At 38.1% G+C, this 15,908-nt stretch overlaps 1 protein-coding gene across 7 annotated transcripts; it reads right to left on the reverse strand.

Moving 5' to 3' along the window:
• Positions 1-357: 357 nt before the first annotated feature.
• On the reverse strand, positions 358-10,904 carry LOC119769713. Of its 7 annotated transcripts, none has more exons than XM_038263172.1 (3): positions 10,832-10,904; positions 10,589-10,665; positions 358-980 (listed from the first exon to the last, which is right to left on the reverse strand). In XM_038263172.1, exons 2-3 carry the CDS (start codon positions 10,601-10,603, stop codon positions 603-605), a joined length of 393 nt encoding a protein of 130 aa, XP_038119100.1. In that variant the 5' UTR covers positions 10,604-10,665; positions 10,832-10,904; the 3' UTR covers positions 358-602. The 7 variants fall into 7 exon arrangements, 4 of the variants coding, with proteins under 4 accessions (XP_038119100.1, XP_038119101.1, XP_038119102.1 ...); XR_005278495.1 differs by lacking the exon at positions 358-980 and adding an exon at positions 10,349-10,431; XR_005278493.1 differs by lacking the exons at positions 10,589-10,665; positions 10,832-10,904 and adding an exon at positions 2,500-2,870.
• Positions 10,905-15,908: the final 5,004 nt, after the last annotated feature.

Here is a 15,908-nt window from a genome sequence, read left to right on the forward strand (position 1 = left end):
TGGCTTGTTCCCAATAACAGTTGAACCAAACTTGTTCTCGACTAGAACAGAACACTGATGAAGTCTGCAAGTAGTAGACGAAGTACGTAGGTAAGTACTATCTGTCAAGATATTGACATATATAGCGAAGTTAAAACAAACTACTCGTCTCTTTGTATTCATAATATTATGCAGTTTAGAAAAGTACTTAAAAAGTTATGCTAAAAAACGATTTTAACAAAAGTCCGGAAGATTGTAAAAATGGTGGTTTTTGTAAGAAAACCCATACACATACATACATTTTTAGAAAGATGTTTTAATGTAAGTGAAAGTGATTAAGACTCGGATGATGAGATAAGGAAAACAGGACCGAGTAGGTCGGTGGTTCGCAGTAGAAGAGACAGAGTTTTATTGCTCACACTAGCTTATCGACTTTGCTTACAAAAGGTTTGTCGACTTGTATGTCGACATTGCAGGGTTGTTATTACAGTTCTTCCCTTTTTGAGTTATAGTTTATTACAATTAATATTTCAAAATTTCACTGATATTTAATTCTGAATGAAAGACACCAATTAAAAATGCAATCAATTATTTGTACAAGAAATTCAACATTGCTTTTTTTTTTAGAAATAAACAAAACGACTATCTTTCCTAGCCTTTTTCAATCGGCTCGATCTACGCGGATTGAATTCCGAATGATCTTGTTGACCTTCTGAATGCAAATTCTCAGGGCACCTTATAGTTCTTGATGAACCCTCCTGGGGATCGAACTCGCGAGAACCTTCTTGGTCGACGTCCATCGGCTCGTGGAAGACGAAAGAATCGGAGACGAACCCGTAAAATTCATCATCGGCATCGTCTTCTTCTTCTTCGCGGCTTCTCTTTCGATTCTGCATTCTCTCGTACCTCGACGCCACCAGCAGACCGCCCCGGGTGTAGCCACCACGCGCTACCTTAATCTGATTTCGGTGGGCCAGGTAAACGCGGCCCCCAACGGACACCTGAAATGTATAAGAAGAAATCCGTCTAAGAAATTTTGCTTCCAACCAACGACGAATTTCTGTTGATTTGAAATTTTAAAATAAACTAGATCTCCCGGCCGAAGATTGTCAATCTCATCTCTTTTCACTGGAGCAACAGGTACACTTTCAGCTTTCTCGTTAGTCGTCAAATTTTTCTTAAAACTGCTCCGTGGATTCAACAAATCTAATAATGTTTTGGGTTTAAAATTAAACAAACGCTCGGACGGAAACGAACCATTATCCAAACAGGTATTTCTATAATTAAACAAGAAAAACGAAACTACGTCCTCTATGTTCATTCCCTTCATCTCGGGATCCAACATAAACTTTTTCAACCCTTCCTTGACGACTCTAACCATTCGCTCAGCTTGCCCATTGCTGGATGGATTATACGGTGGGCTCTTCATCACCCTAATGTTGTTTCTCTCCAAAAAATCAACAAACTCACGAGAATGAAACGGTGGGCCTCCATCGGTAACAACAACATCCGGCAGACCAAAACTGGCAAAAAAACTCATAAATTTTGATTTTACATTCCTGGCATCTGTTCCAAACTTCATGTAATAAACTTCCAACCATTTTGAAAAACTATCGACAATAACCAGGAAAACTTTCTTATCAAAATAAAAGAAATCTGCATGAATACGAGCAAAAGGCTTTTTAGTCGGAATCCAAGGTGAGTGAGGGACTGGTTTTGAAACAGCGTTCATTTCGCAACAAATATTACATGATTTAACAAAACATTCAATGTCATGATTCATGCCAAACCAGTAAACAGTTCTTCTTGCCAGTTGCTTAATTTTTGTAATACCTGAATGATTTTTATGCAACAAACTTAAAATCCGCTTTTGTAAACAAACTGGAATACAAACACGATCTTGATAAAGTAAACAACCTTCAACTTCTTCCAAGTCTTGATGTTGAGCGTAAACATCCCGAAAGTTCCGGTCCAATTTATCTGGCCAACCATTTTTCATAAAATAAACAACCTGTTGTAAAAATTTATCCTTTTTGGTTTCCCTTGCAATAAGGGCAAAATCCAAAGGAAACTCGTTGGTAATATTTAAACATTTAATATACTCTCGCTGAAGCGCAGCTGGAACTTCTTCAGGTAGAGGAAAACGCGAGCAAAAGTCTGCGTTCCCCATCTTGGCAGAGGGTCTGTAAACAATATCAAACTCATAAATACTCAACTCCAAAACATATCTTTGTAACCGTGTCACAAACAACGAGTTTCTCCCCTCCCTGCCAAAAATTCCAATTAACGGCTTATGATCAGTAAAAACTGTAAACTTCTTGCCAAACAAATACTTGTGAAACTTCTTAATGGTACTAACAACAGCTAATGCTTCAAGGTGCAGAATTGGGTAAGATTTTTGTGCATTATTTAAACTGAAAGATGTAAAACAAACTGGTCTCTCTTCACCATTTATCTGATGTGCAATAACTCCACCCAGACCATAACTACAAGCATCAGTCACAACTATCACAGGCTTACTCGGGTCAAAAAATTCCAACAATTTTGAGTTTAACAAAGATTGCTTGCAGTGCTCAAAAGCTCGATTACACTCAGAGCTCCAAACAAAACGCACTTCCTTTTTAAGTAAACGATACAAACAACTGAGGCGTGTGGACAAATTGGGAATGAATTTACCATAGTAATTAATCAAACCCAAAAATGCCTTAAGTTCAGAAACATTATTCGGAATTTTAGCCCTCCGAATAGTTTCAACTCTATCTGGGCTAGGCATTAAACCATTGTCGGTCAAAACATGGCCCAAAAATGGCAAACTATTCACAAACCATTTGCATTTCTGCAGATTGACCTTGATATTAGCATTAGAGAGACGCTCCAACACTAATTCAAGCTTACACACAGTCCTCTTTGTCCTTGCCTGCAATCAAAACATCGTCCAAATAACAATAGACCCCATCTATGTTAAACAAAACTTTCTCCATAATGCGCTGAAAAATAGCAGCACTGGAAGACGCACCCTGTGGTAGTCTATTATAAACAAACAAACCAATAATTGTGTTAATTACCATTATTTCACGTGATTTCTTTGACAACAATAATTGCGTGTAAGCACCAGCAAGGTCAAGTGAGCAAAAACTTTAGCACCAGCCAAAGACGCAAAAATATCCTGCACTAAAGGCAAAGGATAAGTATTTGGTATAATCACTTTATTGATAGAAACTTTACAGTCAATGACCATTCTAATACCGCCGTCTTTTTTAATCACAACAATGACTGGTGATGCCCACTCGCTTGCATCTACTGGTGTAATCACACCATCACGCTCTAAACTTTTCAAATGTTCAATCACCTTGTCTTTCAACCTTAACGGCACATCATAAGCACGCTTAAAATTGGAGTGTCACATTTTAAAACAAGTTCTGCTTCAAACCCTTGAATTGGTGATGCCAGAGATTTATCAAAAATATTAGGAAACTTACGCTTAAACTTCTCGACCATATGATCTTGAAAAACGTCCAGCTGCTTGATCCCAGCGCTGATTCCAAAAGCATCTCTCCAGCGCGGAGTAAACACATCCAGCCAGTCTCGCCCGAGAAGAGGTGCAAAAACACTGCTACAACGAAGCACGATCAGCTTGACGTTACTCCTGATGCCGTTGAAAACAACCTCGACGGAAATCTGCCCTCAACGTTCAGCCGACTTCCGTTGATTACGGCTAGCTTCCGGTCGCACTTCATCAAAGGGATATGCTTAAACTTCTTCTCGTAAACAACCGAATTAATCACAGAAACTGCTGCTCCGCAATCCACCTCCATTTCCAGCTGTTTTCCGTCGACGTAAACTTGGCGCAAGCAAGCTCGCTCAACTTCTTGATAGACGAGATCATAAGACAGTTCATGTCTTCGTCATAATCACTCTCGTCTTCACGATAGTTAACCAGCCGACGATTCACATTTTTGGAAGTAGAAGCTGGTTCGTCCAAAAATTTCACAGCTTTTTTATTTTCCGGTAAGTCAAAACAATAACTACGCGTGTGACCAGGCCGACGACAGTGATTACAGAAAAATTTACGATTAGTCGCCGCCGGTGAACGATGCCTGCGACCCGCAGAGAACGAACGACTTCTCTCTCCTACCTCCCGGACGTCCCCTGCTGCGCGATCGACCACGAAAACTGGGCGCACCGTTCGCTCTGTTGTTCCTGTTACGGTCACCAACACGATTAAGCACATTTCCTCTATAAACATCATTGTCCGACACTAGCTTGGCCCGCACTGTAGCAAGCTCCCGGTTTACGATCAATTTTTCAACTTTCGTTAACGTAAGATCTTCCTCGTCAAAGAGCCGCTGCCTAAGAACTTCATCGTTCAAACCACAAACAAGACGATCCCGAATGGCTTGATCCTTGAACTGCCCGAAGTCACAAAGCTCCGCCTGCTGTTTCACGTTTAGAATGAAATCTTCAGCACTCTCGTTTTCCCGCTGTTTGCGCTGATAAAATTTAAATCGCTGAATCATGTCACTATCGGTTTTATCGTATCTTTTTTGCAAAGCAGTAGTAATCGACACGAAAGTTTCCTTTTGAGGTCTTTCCCGGGAATAGCTTTTCAGCTCGGTGTATACCTCCCTGCTACTCGCAGCTAAAAACGCCTTCTTCTTATCCTCATCCTGCTCCACCTGGTGGTGAGCGAAAACCCACTCAACTGCTCGAGGTATTGCGCAAACGGGATGGTCCCGGGAATGAATTGTTCGATTTGGTTGACCAGCGTCATGCTGTTGGGCATTTTGGAGAATAAAACACAGCCGATTTAAACTTGGCAAACTATGCAACAGGAGCAACCAAACTGTCAAATTGTTAAGCCCGATGCGATGCCACACAACTTTGAATTATTAAACACCGTCAGACACTCAAGTGTCGCGTCAAAAGCTGATGACTACCGCGTGTGCTAAACAATGGCGTCAAAACAACAAAAAACTCTTTTATTCTCTAACACACAATGGCAAAACAAAATGGTGCCCAAGTTGCTAATTTGGAGACTACCAAACGTGTCTCGAATAAATATTTTCAGCGTCCAAACAAACGAACTTCTTACTGCTAACGTGAAACTTACTTGTTAATCTGCTACAAACCAGATGACCTTGTCAAGAATGACCGAAGACCACAGCAGCCGGTGCAGAAAATCAGCGTAAAACCACCGCCGCAAGAGAAAAGAATCCTTCCTTTACTAGTACTTCTCCGTCGTCGCCACTTTAATGTAAGTGAAAGTGATTAAGACTCGGATGATGAGATAAGGAAAACAGGACCGAGTAGGTCGGTGGTTCGCAGTAGAAGAGACAGAGTCTTATTGCTCACACTAGCTTATCGACTTTGCTTACAAAGGTTTGTCGACTTGTATGTCGACATTGCAGGGTTGTTATTACAGATGTTAAAAGTCCTTTCCAATGAGCTTAAACATCGTAGATCTGACAACCCTATCAAAAGTTATGAGTACTTAAGTGTTATTTATACTCTTTTTAGAGACCGGATCTAATATATTTCGATAAAAACGATGGCTGGATCAATCATGCGACATATCGTTGTATGTGTAATCAAAATACCTATCCAACGAGTCCAAAAGATCAATGATCTGTCAACCCTATCCAGTTATAAGTTTATAAAGTTTTATTTCGAGAGAATTTGTAGGTTGTACATTTTTATTTAAACTGAAAACTATAATATGTGAGGAAGGAATCAACCACCTTACGGTGGATTAAGTAACGTTTTCATTAATTAATTGCTTTTATGCAGAAAAAAGCCACCTGAAAAAAAAGTTTGTTCGCCTGTTCATTTTAGGGAAACTGTTATTTTTATATCAAATTTAACCGATATTTTATTTGTTGATGCATGGTGTAGGATAGATACAATGAATTTAAGAGGACCATTATTTATTGTAAAAAGATAACGAAAAAAAAGTTTTGTTCAATAATATGTCTCAAAACAAAAAACGTTACTATTTTTAAACACCTGGAAAATTATCTTCTCCAATCATGCTCAAATTTGGCAAGGCTGATGGTACTATCAAAAGTCAAAGTAGTTATGTCATAGACATAACCGGAATGGCGTAGACTACGTAAAGTTTTGATATGTGGACATAGAGTTTTCCATATTTTAATTTTGAAGAATTAGCTAGATAAACAAGACAGAACTTACACACTCTTAGGCCAGTAAAGTCAATCGGAACTTGTACGTACTGGTTGTTGAAACGGAATTCGTATACGATTCGAATTGAATTCCGATTAAGTTGACTTTCACTAGAAAGAGATGGCAAATGTAATGCGAACAAAACTGCAGCTGCCATAGAGTTATCTACGGGTGCATGTGTTGCGTGCACGTACACGAAAAAGATTGCGGTTAAAATTTGCACCCTCCAGCAAAACAAATGGCGTGCTAATGTACATGAGATCGGACTTCGATAACTCTATGTAAACATATTTTGAATGGGTTGGTAAATCTTTGACTAGAAAGCCTTATTCAAACATCAACATAGAAGGAAGGAAAGAGAAGAACGAAAAACGATTTTTCGCGAACCGAATGAATGTTAGGTAGTAGATTGAGGGAGGGAGAGGGGTTGGGGCGAGTAGCCTCAAAAGCTGTGCAATTCGTCACCCCGAAGACCAACATTCGTTCCTGAAAGGCATTTCACCGACTCATCCCGGATGGGACGAGAGGGAGTCCCGGGTGGCTTGGCCATGGCAACTGTTCGGCGAGAAGGCAGCAGGCGCGCGCCTCGTCTCGTTGCAGACTCGTCCCGGGTGGGACGAGGGACGGGGAGTGAGGGCAACTCCGAAGAGTTGGACAGGCCTCACCCCCTTCCTCAGAGTATTCAAACGGTCCGGCCATCGAGAGGCAATTGGCTGACAAGGCGATGCGCGCTTCTGTTGTAGCTCTAGTCCCTCTCTCTCCTGCTGCTCTGGTTCTCTTATGCTGCTGCTGCTGGTGTTCTGGTCTCTCTGCTCTGCTGCTGCTGGTCTGGCCGGTCCGACGTCTGAGACGTGAATGTTGGTATGAAAACTGGCGCACCTTCTTATATATGTTTTCCGCCTGCTACTTCCCCTCCTTTTTCGCGACCGACACTCGGTCGCGTTGCTCGGGTGATTTTCCCCTCAAAATAGGTACTTGACATTCCCGTCCGTCTCTGCATTTTGAAAACATTTTAAAACATTGAATTGTTTCAATAGTAAAACAAAACAAAACATCAAAACATCTCCACATATCGGTAGACTAGTCCCTGAACCTCGCTGAGGCTACCTACTGAGAATTTTGGCTCGAGCCTCGACTCGATTCAGGCTCGATCTCGAGCCAGATCGACTCGAGGCTCGAGCCAAAGTTCTCAGTAGGTATCTAGATATGATCTGAGGCAGGCCTGCAAAATGTTTCCAACCCAGCGTACACATGAAGCAAACCAAAATGTCAGTTCACTGCTAGCATGTGACTGTAAGCCTACTGTGTCCGTTCAACCACTGCCGCCTGACTCGTGCCGGTCGGCTGCTGGAGAATGAGAGACGTGAAAAAATGAGCTACACTCACTCAATTCGTGTCGTATGACTGACTCGTAAAATCCTCTCTAAACACTATTTTGACTATTTTTAAACAATTGAATGGTTCTAGACTGTGCAAAACACTTAAAACAACCATAACTTATATTCAAAATTACATTTCCACGCATAAATACCAACTTTTTGTGTAAAAACTTGTTTCTTTATGTGTGTGCGTGCAACGTCGAATGAGCATAGAGTTATCTAAGCCCGATCTCACGCACACTAGCACGCCATTTGATTTGCTGGAGGGTACAAATTTTAACCTCAATCTTTTTCGTGTACGTACACGCAATACATGCGCACGTAGATAACTCTATTGGTCGACTACTGCCTCGCATAGAGATCTCCACACTCAAAAAAATATTCACGTCGAAGTTACGTGAAAAGCTATGTGGTATTTTTCCACTAGACTTTTCACGTAACTTCTACGAGGTGGTTCTAGTGGAAGCGGAATATGCTTGGCCAGATCATTTCACGTTGATTTTACGTGTTTCACACGTGAAAGCTAAATGTATCAGCTGATGAATTCTACATGAACGTTTTAGTGATTTTTATAGGAACCTTTTAGTACTTATGTAATCTTATTTCAGATTATTTTTTCTGTTTAAAATAACAAAATAATGCAATTTTCAATTCTAATTAAATGGTTTATTGAACTTTTCTTTTAATAACATTTTGTAAATAATTCAAATTCACGATTTTGTAGTGTTCCGTGTCGAAGTTGGGCATCCGTTTTGACTTCCGCTTGACGAATCGAAGTTGGCCACAGGGCGATCGTTCCGACGGAGTGACCTGACAGCTGGTCTAACTGGTCATCTTTGTTACGAGTGATGGCATACAAGATTGGCCCCGTCTAGGCCCGTCGTTGCCGTTTTGTCCTCGTTGGTACTGTCACCGTGATTTGAATTTTTCCTGATAAATAAAGAAATAATGTTTCTTAAAATCATCGTTAAAATCTCTTTAACCCGAATTTAACTTACGGTTGTAACGAAACTAGTCGGACGATGAGAGGGTGGCCACAAAAACCCGGAGTGGATGCTCGGACAGAGGCCGGACACTAGCTCTATGACCTGAAACGAGTTGTGTAATCCGTACTCGAACTTCTCCGGGGCACACTAGAAAAGGTCGACGACCCGTTGGCCATGTTCGTGACATTTCCGGTGGCCTCGCGCTCCACGGTAGCTTCGACCATGAATGTCATTCCGACGGACCAAATCGCAGAGTTGCGCCTGGGAATACTTTCGAGGGTATGGCCAGAATTCCATGGTTACCAGAAAAGAAGATACTGCTTCAAAAGATCTGAAAAATAAACATGAATTATTAAAACAAAATAGCAGCAGATCTTCACCGTACGCCAACAATTTTCATACTAAAATAATCACGTAGAAATTTGGCCGAATGACGCACTTGAATCTCGTTGAAGTTACATTTCCAAACACATAAAAGCTACATGAAAGATCCTAGTGGAAAAATACTATGAGGTTTTTCACGTAACATCAACGTGAAATATGTTTTTTGCCAGTACACTTACACATTGTTTTTACGTGTGTCACGTAAAACGTGCCTAGGGGAAATTGGGGTTACGTGATTTTTCACGTAGCATCTACGTGTGAATTTTTTTGAGTGTACGATTTCTCTCACACACACCATGATTCTGTGTTAGTATTCGTAATTAAAGTATTGTTTTGGGTTTGATCGATTGTGATTGGCTGAATTTCAAGCAGCTGATTTTGTTTACACTATTTTTACGCAGACATAGGCAAATCGAGTAGACTAGTCGCCTGTAAAAACCAGCCGTTTACCACGTGCTCGTGGTATAACAAAGGACACAGCTGATTTTGACAGACGAATCTTTCTACTCGATTTGCCTGCTTCTGCGTGTAACTAAACTCCAAACTAACACACTCTCGCGCGTGGATATCTCTATTGCAGCTGCTCAGTGAGCTAGGGCACTCACGACTGAGTCGGGTTTGTTTATGTCACAATTTTGCGGTTCAGTGAATGGATCTGAAAAAATCGTGTATGCGTCGCCGATTTTCGCGTCAGGAGTTTAACTGTAGTTGATTGCCTATAAAATACAAAATGCATTTTTCAATATTTCTTTATTATAAATCCTAAATTACTTTAGAGTAGTTGATTGGCCATACTAAAGCTCAAGAATCAAAAATAAGACAATAAAAAAAATCCTGGTTCGATTATCCGAAGTGAAATTTTTCCAAGGCCTTCGGATAATCGAGTCTGGACTGTTTCAAACCTTAACAATTCGATACCTCTGGAACAAAACATACCTACTTCGAAAACTTCTAACCAAATACAATTTCGAATGCAATGTTTTTCCGTTAATCGAACACTCGTACTGTACCTGAAGCAAACCAAGTTACGTTAGCCAAAAACACCACAAGAGAGAAGAAGAGAAATGAATGAATGACGGACGGGATGAATGGTTTGTCCGTCATTCATTTTCCTTCCCTTGCTTGCACAAGCGCCTCAGTTCATCGGTTTGTGTTGAGTTGGTCGCGCGAGTGTGTGTTTTGTTGCGTATTAAAAACGCAATTTTAAGTGCTTAAAAGTGTTTTTTGCTTATTATTTAGCTTTCATACTGTTTTTAAATTGATTTAACATGTTGTAACACCAAGGTGACGCAGTTAAACCGAGTGAAAATGGAAGAAATCGGTCATTCAAGAAGTGCGAATCGCTCGGGCGACACACAAACAGAATCAACGCGTTGAGAAGGTTTGCCAAAACTTTCCATAACATCTACGACACCCTGCCGCAAATGAAGGAGCTTTTGGGATATCTGTGCCACACGTTTGAAGCGAAAACTGCAATCCTCAAGCCATGAGATGGACCAAAGCTGATCGAAAACCGCATGTTCCTGGAAGGGTAGCAATTATTTATCCTCCTCTCTCACGAAGAACACCACCTAAAGAACACTTTGCTTTCATGCTTCAGCTGTTGCTGAAAATGCCTACATGTAGAAGATACACAGACTTACAGATACATACAATGCCATTCTTTCCTCTACAAGTTACCTGAGGGAGCCGCATCTCGGACTATGAACTCATGTGGGAGCAGTGGTTTATCCAATGTAATGTTCATTTCATTAAATCTAAAAAAAATACGGTTATCCTTTTATTGTAGACTGAAGAAAATCTTTGAAAAACGATTAAAGTGGGTTCTAAGCAGGATGTAATATTGAAGTATTTAACACATTAATGTAAATAATTAATTTCTATAGAAGGAGGTTTGAGCCAGATTTGCAAACACAATCTCACCAGTAAAGTGTCGCCGTTGACACAGCTGCCTTATCGCTTGATACGCGTATCGTCCAATGCTTTTAACCTCGTTATAGATAGGGTGAGTGCTTCCCTACTGTCTCCGCGTTTCCCACAGAGATAGGCTGAATATTCGCCGATCATATGACTGTGAGCCAGCAATTTGCTACGTAACACTTTAGAGTTGTAAAACGATAACGCGAAATGTGGTAGACTTGTAGAATTACTAGCTATTTGTAGAGGGATTTGTTCAATGCATTGTTTTTTAAGCGAAAAAGTGTTTTATCGACAACCAATTGCTATAAAAGCTTACACTTGTGCGTCATCGAATCTTAAGTATTTAGAGTTGCACAACCATAATGTCGTGTGATTTGTTTTGTCTTTACAGTTTGGGGTTTTTTATTAATTCTAATCAACAAACATCCTTATCGTAGTCCAGCTGAGTTTGAATATTTATTATTTTGTGACAGCGTTTCGTTTTTATCAACACGCAATAAACTCAGGTGGTCTGAATGCGTTACGCATGATTCAGCTTCATATTAGATAACTCTTTTGAAAAAAAAAGAAAAGAGTTATTCAAATTGTTATTTTTCCTTAATGTTCAGAATGTAGGTCCCGAGTAATCGGCTCCCCTCCCACTAACATTTACACACAAAATCCTCTGTAATTACTCTTAGCTTTAAGTAAAATGTAATTACAAAAGCCAACTCAGTCCCAACCAGGTCCCAGTACCAAAAGGACCTAATAAAAATAATTTTACAAAAAAAATCAGAATAAGTCTACAACTGATTTAATACAATGTTTCCTGCCTGCCTTACAAATTTTCCTGCCTCATTTTTGATGTTTTAAAACAGTATATCATAAAATATTACTACAGTTACCGTAAACCGGGGTGACATTGATAGGATGAAGTTTTTTATTTGCAAAATGAAAAAGAATAAAGATAAATCACTGAGCTTGTAAAAGGGGATGTTCAATGTACCTCAACAAGCAATTTTCAGTAAATTGTGATTGAATTGGTTTGAATGTTAGCTGTTGCTTAAAGTATTTTATAACAAGAGGAACAACACGGAAAAATAATAATAAAAACAGCTTACAGTTTTTGATAGGGTTGTCAAAACTTCAATCTTTCGAACTCGTTAGAAAGGATTACCTATCCAACGACAGGTCACCTGGTAGATCCGTTTTCATCAAAATATCTGAGATTCGGCTTCCAAAAAGTGCTTAAATAACACTGAAGTGCTTACAACTTTTGATAGGGTTATCAGTTCTTCAATCTTTTGAACTCGTTGGGAAGGAATTTTCAATATCTTTCTAAAAATTTATAACATGGAGGGGTTTCTAACAAAAGCCACCCGTTTTACAATTTCCCGGACTTTGGTTAACATTGTTTTTTTTTTGCATAACTTTTGAAGTACATAACTTAACTTTATAATTTTCAATAGCGACTTATGGGACCCCAAGACGGATCGAATGAGGCCAAAACAGGCAAAATCGGTTGAGCCAGTGCCGAGATAATCTAGTGCCATATTTGTTTTGATAAAAGTCCCACCACACATACACAGACATTTGCTCAGAATTTGATTCTGAGTCGATATGTATCGGTGAACGTAGGTCTAGGAGATAAAATATTTTTGAAAAGCTGAAGAATTCTCTATATTTTGCGTTTTTGATCTTTGTCGATACGACCCTTAGTTTCTGATATATTGCCATGCAAAGGGCGTAATATTGAATGTTTGGCCCTTTTGAAATGTTAGTCTTGATTTAAAATTTTGAAAATATTGTTTTCGAAAAGATCGAAAAATTTTACATCGAATAATGAAGTTTAATTTTTTTTGCGAACATTTTGAAAATTTCTGAAAAGTTGACATTTTATGTCCCTAAAACATATCAGAAAATGAAAAAAGTGTTTTTGCAAATCAAGTTTTAGTGACAAAAGTGAAATTAAAAATCACATTTTTTTGTGTATCATTGTTTTTCAGTGTGATCCTTATCCATAGCTACAACTTTGCCGAAGACAAATCGATCAAAAAATTCAATTCAATACAATAAATGATGCAAGAAAATTCAAAAATCTGTATCTTCTGAAGGAAATTTTTGATCGATTTGGTGTCTTCGGCAAAGTTGTAGGTATGGATACAGACTACACTGAAAAAAATGATACACTGTAAAAAAATTTGGTGATTTTTTTATTTAACTTTTATCACTAAAACTTGATTTGCAAAAAACACTATTTTTATTTTTATTTTTTTATATGTTTTAGAGGACATCAAATGCCAACTTTTCAGAAATTTCCAGGTTGTGCAAAAAATCTTTGACCGAGTTATGAATTTTTAATCAATACTGATTTTCAAAAAATCGAAATATTGGTCGCAAAAATTTTTCAACTTCATTTTTCGATGTAAAATCAAATTTGCAATCAAAAGTATTGAGTGAAATTTTGTTAAAGTGCACGTTTTCATTTTAAATCCATATTTAGGTGACTTTTTTGAAAATAGTCGCAATTTTCAATTTTCAATTATTGCACCAAACTTTTGAAAAATATTTTGAAAAGCTGAGAAAATTCTATATATTTAGCTTTTGGACGACCTTTAGTTGCTGAGATATTGCAATGCAAAGGTTAAAAACAGGAAAATTGATGTTTTCTAAGTCTCACCCAAACAGCCCACCATTTTTCATTTTCGATATCTCAGCAAGTAATGGTCCGATTTTCAATGTTGATATATGAAACATTTGTGAAATTTTCCGATCTTTTCGAAAACAATATTTTCAAAATTTTCAAATCAAGACTAACATTTCAAAAGGGCCAAACATTCAATATTACGCCCTTTTAAAATGTAAGTCTTGGTTTAAAAATTTTGAAAATATTGTTTTCGAAAAAATCGGAAAATTTCACAAATGTTTCATATATTAACATTGAAAATCGGTCCTTTACTTGCTGAGATATCGACAATGAAAATGGTGGGCTGTTTGGGTAAGACTTAGAAAACATCAATTTTCCTGTTTTGCATTGCAATATCTCAGCAACTAAAGGTCGTATCAACAAAGTCCCAAGAAGCAAAATATAGAGAATTTTCTCAGCTTTTCAAACCAAAAGTGGGTGTGCATTAAAAAAATGAAAAAACTGCGACTATTTTGAAAAAAGTCACCTAAATATGGATTTAACTTGAAAACGGTGCACTTTATCAAAATTTCAGTGAAGTAATTTTTTGATTGCAAATTTGATTTTACATCGAGAAATGAAGTTGAAATTTTTTTGCAAATCAAGTTTTAGTGATAAAAAGTTATATAAAAAAATCACCAAATTTTTTTTACAGTGTATCATTTTTTTTCAGTGTAGTCTGTATCTATACCTACAACTTTGCCGAAGACACCAAATCGATCAAAAAATTCCTTCAAAAGATACAGATTTTTGAATTTTCATGCATCATTTTTGTATGGACAGTTGCCAAATTTGTATGGAAAATTATATGGACAAACTAATGATGCAAAATGGCTTCTTTGGGCATACCGAAGGCACCAAAAAAGTTTCAGTTGAATTAAAAAATACAAAAAAAAAATCGAATGACCGAAATCCTAGAGAACTGCTCATATAATTTTAACAGCTGCCAAATTAGTATCGAAAATTATATGGACAAACAAATGATGCAAAATGGCTTCTTTAGACATACCGAAGGCACCAAAAAAGTTTCAACCGGATTAAAAAAAAAAAAACAAAAAAAAAAAAAATCGAGTGACCGAAATCTCAGAGAATTGCTCAAAAAAGTAAAAAAGTTCCAGCATACTGAAATTAAATTCAAACCTTAAGGAATATAGGATAAACTTATTTTCACATTTAGCTCTTATTTTAATTTATGATTTGACCTCGCCATCATCTTCCTCACAACATTTTACGCACGTGTTCCTTTTTAAGCGAGGTGTTGGCGAGATTTTCATGGTTGAAGTTGGAAGATTGCTCGACCGATTTCTTAAGTTTCAATTTTATTTGTTTCAATTTAACTTTGCTTTGTGTAAGCCTACCTAATGATCAAAAAATCAAATCAAATTATTCGCTCTACAGCATTGCCTTGGCGTTCTCAATTGCGAGATTCCTACTCGAAACTACACAGAAAAAAATGTGAATTTACTCCACACGGAAAAAAATGAATCACATGTAAACTCAGTTGATGTAATCTTGAGATTCGACGTAAACGGTTGAATCACAAGTAGAATCATGTTTTTACGTATAATTTGTTACTTATTTACATCAAATTGCATTTGAATTTTAATCTTTAATGACGTGCAAAAGTGTTACATCATAAATGATGTAACATTCGGAATTATTTTTTGTGTGTAAGTGTCTGAAGGCTAGATTGTTGAGGCAATTGCGAACCTCTTTTTACACCTTAATTTCCATCCACCCCGGGATTCAAACTGACGACCTTTGGATTGTTAATCCAACTGCCTACCATTCCACCGAGACAGGACTCGATTTCCAAAAACGTACCATGGGATTTGAACACATTGTTCGTGGTTCCCATTTTCATGAACGCTTGTTCAAGATTTTGGGAACTCATTTTTCTCCGTATTAGAGGCACGCTGGAATTAGATGCTGTTCCCCAACTTATTTTAGAGTACCAAAAAATCTACCAAAAACCATGGGAAAAAAATACTTTTACTTACATATAAAAATCAGTGTTCCCACGAGCCTAAGCCATCGGCTAGGCTAGGTTCATTTTTCTGGTTCAGGTTCACACCACACGTCGGCAAGCATCGTCGGCTCAGGCTCACTGAGTGCCATGAGCCATGGTTCATTTGGTTCAAACCAGGCGAGGCTAGCCAAAATGAACCATAGATGAATCCAGTTTGAAATGGCCGCTAGGTGGCCAATGGTGTTAGAAATGACAGCTTCCATGTATTTGAATATGGGAGCTCATGAAAACTCAATTTTAAGCAATAAAATGATTATTTATGATAAAAGTATTGATTGATTAGGTGCACAAAATGTGCCTAGAATGTTATTAAAATGAAAACTGCTCAAAAAATTTGCAATCGAGATAAGTACACCATTCGATTCAGCAGGAATTTTGGGCACTAA

The sequence above is a fragment of the Culex quinquefasciatus genome, chromosome 3, assembly GCF_015732765.1.
Source record: "Culex quinquefasciatus strain JHB chromosome 3, VPISU_Cqui_1.0_pri_paternal, whole genome shotgun sequence".
Taxonomy (NCBI): Eukaryota; Metazoa; Arthropoda; class Insecta; order Diptera; family Culicidae; genus Culex; species Culex quinquefasciatus.